The 3,756-nt window shown below is 42.9% G+C and overlaps 1 protein-coding gene across 1 annotated transcript in view; it reads right to left on the bottom strand.

Moving 5' to 3' along the window:
• The window catches only part of TMC3 (transmembrane channel-like 3), a 45,252-nt gene that overhangs the window by 26,247 nt on the left and 15,249 nt on the right, over positions 1–3,756 (bottom strand). Inside the window, exons 5-8 of the mRNA XM_008587037.1 lie at positions 3,422–3,528; positions 2,557–2,655; positions 2,318–2,460; positions 1,062–1,209 (exon numbers count right to left, since the gene is read on the bottom strand). Of these exons, the coding sequence (XP_008585259.1) occupies positions 1,062–1,209; positions 2,318–2,460; positions 2,557–2,655; positions 3,422–3,528 (497 nt within the window). The remainder of the gene's footprint in view (positions 1–1,061; positions 1,210–2,317; positions 2,461–2,556; positions 2,656–3,421; positions 3,529–3,756) is intronic.

Raw genomic sequence — 3,756 nt, 5'->3', positions numbered from 1 at the left:
CTATTTACAATAGCCAAGATATGGAACCAACCTAAATGTCCACTGACAGATGACTGGATAAAGAAAATGTGGTACACATACAAGATGGACTCCTACTCAGCCATAAAAAAAAAGAATGAAATTCTGCCATTTGCAGCAACATGGATGAGCCGGGAGAAATTATATTAAGTGAAATAAGCCAGGCACAGAAGGAGAAATGCTGCATGTTCTCACTCATATGTGGGAGCTAAAATAGAGAGCAAAACAAAACAAACAAAAACCAGAAAAAAATAATAACACTAATAAGTTGAACTGTTAAAAAGAGAGAGAAGAACTGTGGTTACTAGAGGCGGGAAAGGGGAGGGGGAGGGGGGAGACTGAGAGGCTGGTTAATTGACACAAAATTACAGTTAGATAGGAAGAATAAGTCTTATTGGTGTACAGTCTATGCAGGAATCTATAATTAACGATTTACTGCATTTTATCAAACGAGTAGAAGAGAGGAGATCAAATGTGTATATCACAAAGAAATGATCAAGTTTTGCAATGATGAATACGCCAATTACCCCGAATAGATCATCACACGTTGTACACATGTATCGAAATATAACTCTGAACCCCATAAATGTGTACAATCAACATGTTTCAAGAAATTTTTTTTCTAGATGTGGAAAGAAAAAGAATAAAAAGCCATCATGCGAAAACAAAAACAAACAAAGATAATGCAAATATTACCATGAACTTTTTGAAGTAACCTCCTGTGTAATTTATTTATTTTCAGGTTACATAATATACAACACGGTAATAATGCATTATGCAAATTATCAAAAATACACAAACTAAAATTTTTAAAGGATGAAATAAAAAGTAAAAATAAAGAGAAGTGCCCATATTTTCTCCCGCACTCCAGGGGGTCATTCGGGCATTTCCTGGGGCGTGCTCGCCTCACGTTGGAAACAGCCACCCTGGACCATGAGCACCACGGGAAGCGGATGGTGCTGACTCCTCCAGCAGAGGGCCAGCGGCTCACTCTGCAGATGCTGTCTGCAGAGCCCAGGCCCACGGCACCCTCGCTTACTCACCCTGATGCTGTTCACGATGGCAGCCGTTTTGCTCTCCGCAGCCTCTGGGTTTCCAATGAGGTAATCCCAGGCACAAAACACCCGCCAGCAGAAGGTGTAGTTTTCATTGGAAGCACTGGCAAGGCTCATGCGGGAGTTCTTAGCCATCCTGAAAAAGAGGACCCAGCTCTCCTCTCCACGCACGTTTCTTGCTCCCAAGTTTGCTCTGATTTGCCTCTTAGACTGTAACATCTAGTTAGAGGTCTAAGTCTTCCAGGTTGACTCTTGAGGCCACCGGAAGCTGAGCTGGAAAACTTCAAGTGAACTGAAGGCTCCTAAGTCACTGCTGATGAACAGCTGATGAAGTGTTGTGTCTGCATTGTTTTGTTTATTTTTATCTTTTTTATCCCAAGCACTTTCCTAACATGTCACAAGAGGCAGGGTGATGAAGGATGAGAGCACAAATCAGACAGAACTAGCTGGTGAGTGAAGGGGGGCGAGGGCCGGGTTCTGCCCTGGCTTTGGAGCCTCTCTGTCAGCCTGCGTTTACCTATATCCTACATAGAAACACAGGGTGCTAATTAAGCTGGAAGGGAACTGGGTGATTTTCTGATCCAAGCTGCCCATTTTACAGATGAGGCCCAGAGAGGGAAAGTGAGCTGCTGCAGGCCTCACAGGGGGGGGGGTGGTGCAGGACTCCTCAGCCCTAGCATGTGCTTTCTTGGGGGGGGTGGGGGGGTGGTGCAGGACTCCTCAGCCCTAGCATGTGCTTTCTTTAGTATTGTGCCTCCTCTAGGGGGGGGGGTGGTGCAGGACTCCTCAGCCCTAGCATGTGCTTTCTTTAGTATTGTGCCTCCTCTCAACAATACACTAGACGTGTCAACGGCATCACAGTACTGACAGGCCTGGCCCTTGCAGAATCTGTAGCTGGGTCACAGGAAACATACAGCCAAAGAAGGATATTTTGCTTTCTGCAAACTTTGGCCAGCTAGCCTCTATTGTTCATATTTCTATTAGCTCAGCTGCAACATTATCTAAAATTACATTAACTGAGGTCTATACAATTCTTGTCTCTCTAGACCCAACACAGAATCTAGCACAAGTAGTAAGTGTTCAATAAGTGCTGGTTAAAATGAACATACCTCTTTTAGCCTTGGTGTCCTCATCTGTAAAATGGGTACAGTTATGTCTCAACTTTACAGGGTTATTGACAAGATTAAATGAGATCACACACATCATTAATTCTTGATGTATTTTGAGAAAGTGAAAAGTCATACTTTTTTAAAAGAATGATGAAGCTGTAAGCAAACACTGCCATCCCCACCAGGAAATATGCCAAGGGCAGCCGGTAGCCAGCTCTCCCAATCCTCCTTTCCCTGCCGTAATAGCCATAGAAGAGGACTGAGTACTGGAGGTAGCCCTGCAAAGAGAACACTCAACGTCATTTCTGATTCCCAGGTGTGGCCCATTAACCCCCTCCCTCAAGATAAGAATGTGGCCAAAGCATCAACCTCACCCCCAGGGACCAGACAGTGTCCAGGTCTCGGGCAGATGCAACATGCTCCTTGGGGATGGTCTTGCTGGCTGTGCTTCCAAAGGGCTGGCCTGCAATCAGCTGGAGAGAGAGGATACGATGTCATGTGGTCCTCTGGGTAGGAGAGGACCAGAAGAAAAGGGGAAGTTTATTTGCACGTGTCTGTAAAAATGCCATACATAAGAGATCTCCAGGGGAGTGGATTTCTGCTTGATTCTCATTGATGGACAATTAATTATGGGTAGCCAGATTTGCTTTTTGCCTGACCAGGGCCTGCCTCAGATATGGCTTCTATGAATAGATTATTGAGGTCACTGGGTTTCTATGATGGCATGGAAAATGGCACATTTACTTTGTGAGGATGAAGTTTAGTAGAAATACGGGTTTTATTTGAACCCAGGGTTCGGAAACTGGCCCATAGGCCAAATCCATCCAGTCACCTCTTTTTGTACAGACTGAGAGCTAAGATGGTTTTTGCATTTTTAAATGGTTGGGGAAAAAATCAAAAGGACAATATTTTGTGACACATAGAAATTGCATAAAACTCAAATTTCAGCATTAATAAATAAAATTTTATTGGAACACAGCCACACTCATTGGTACCATCTACAGTAGCTTTTGTGCTATGTGGCAGAATTGAGTAGTTGTGACAGACACTGAATGGCCCACAAAGCCTAAAAAATTTGCTCTCTGTCTCTTTACAGGAAAAATTTGCTGTTCCCAGCCCTATTTTTACACATGCGTTATCCTTCCCACGAGGATAACGAGAGGAGTCATTTATACTGTTACCCTACTGTCTCCTTTTTCTAATGAATGATACTTCTTTCTCTCCTGAAGCAGTTCTTACCTCTGGGATGACAATAAAAGCACCTGTCATAATCGTGAGCACAATATTAATCCCAAATAACCACCTCAAGAATATGAAATAGGACGCAACACCTGATCCAAAATGACCTAAAGAAAGACGAGACAATGAGAAGTTGATATAAAATCCTCACGGTGCAAGAAATTCCTCATAAAGCAATACCATAAAAATTTTTATATCAGCAGGGCGTAGAGTAAGAATGCCATTATTGTATCAGACAGTTCCCCCCAAAACGATAATTTAAATGGATCAAGATGCCCATGAATACCTACCAGTTCTATATGCCAAAAAAAAAAAAAAAAAAAAAACCCTTTTTT

Source organism: Galeopterus variegatus, unplaced genomic scaffold (assembly GCF_000696425.1).
Source record: "Galeopterus variegatus unplaced genomic scaffold, G_variegatus-3.0.2 Scaffold4223, whole genome shotgun sequence".
Lineage (NCBI taxonomy): Eukaryota > Metazoa > Chordata > Mammalia > Dermoptera > Cynocephalidae > Galeopterus > Galeopterus variegatus.
Note: the sequence above shows the minus strand (reverse complement) of the source record. Positions and strands in the feature narration are given on the sequence as shown.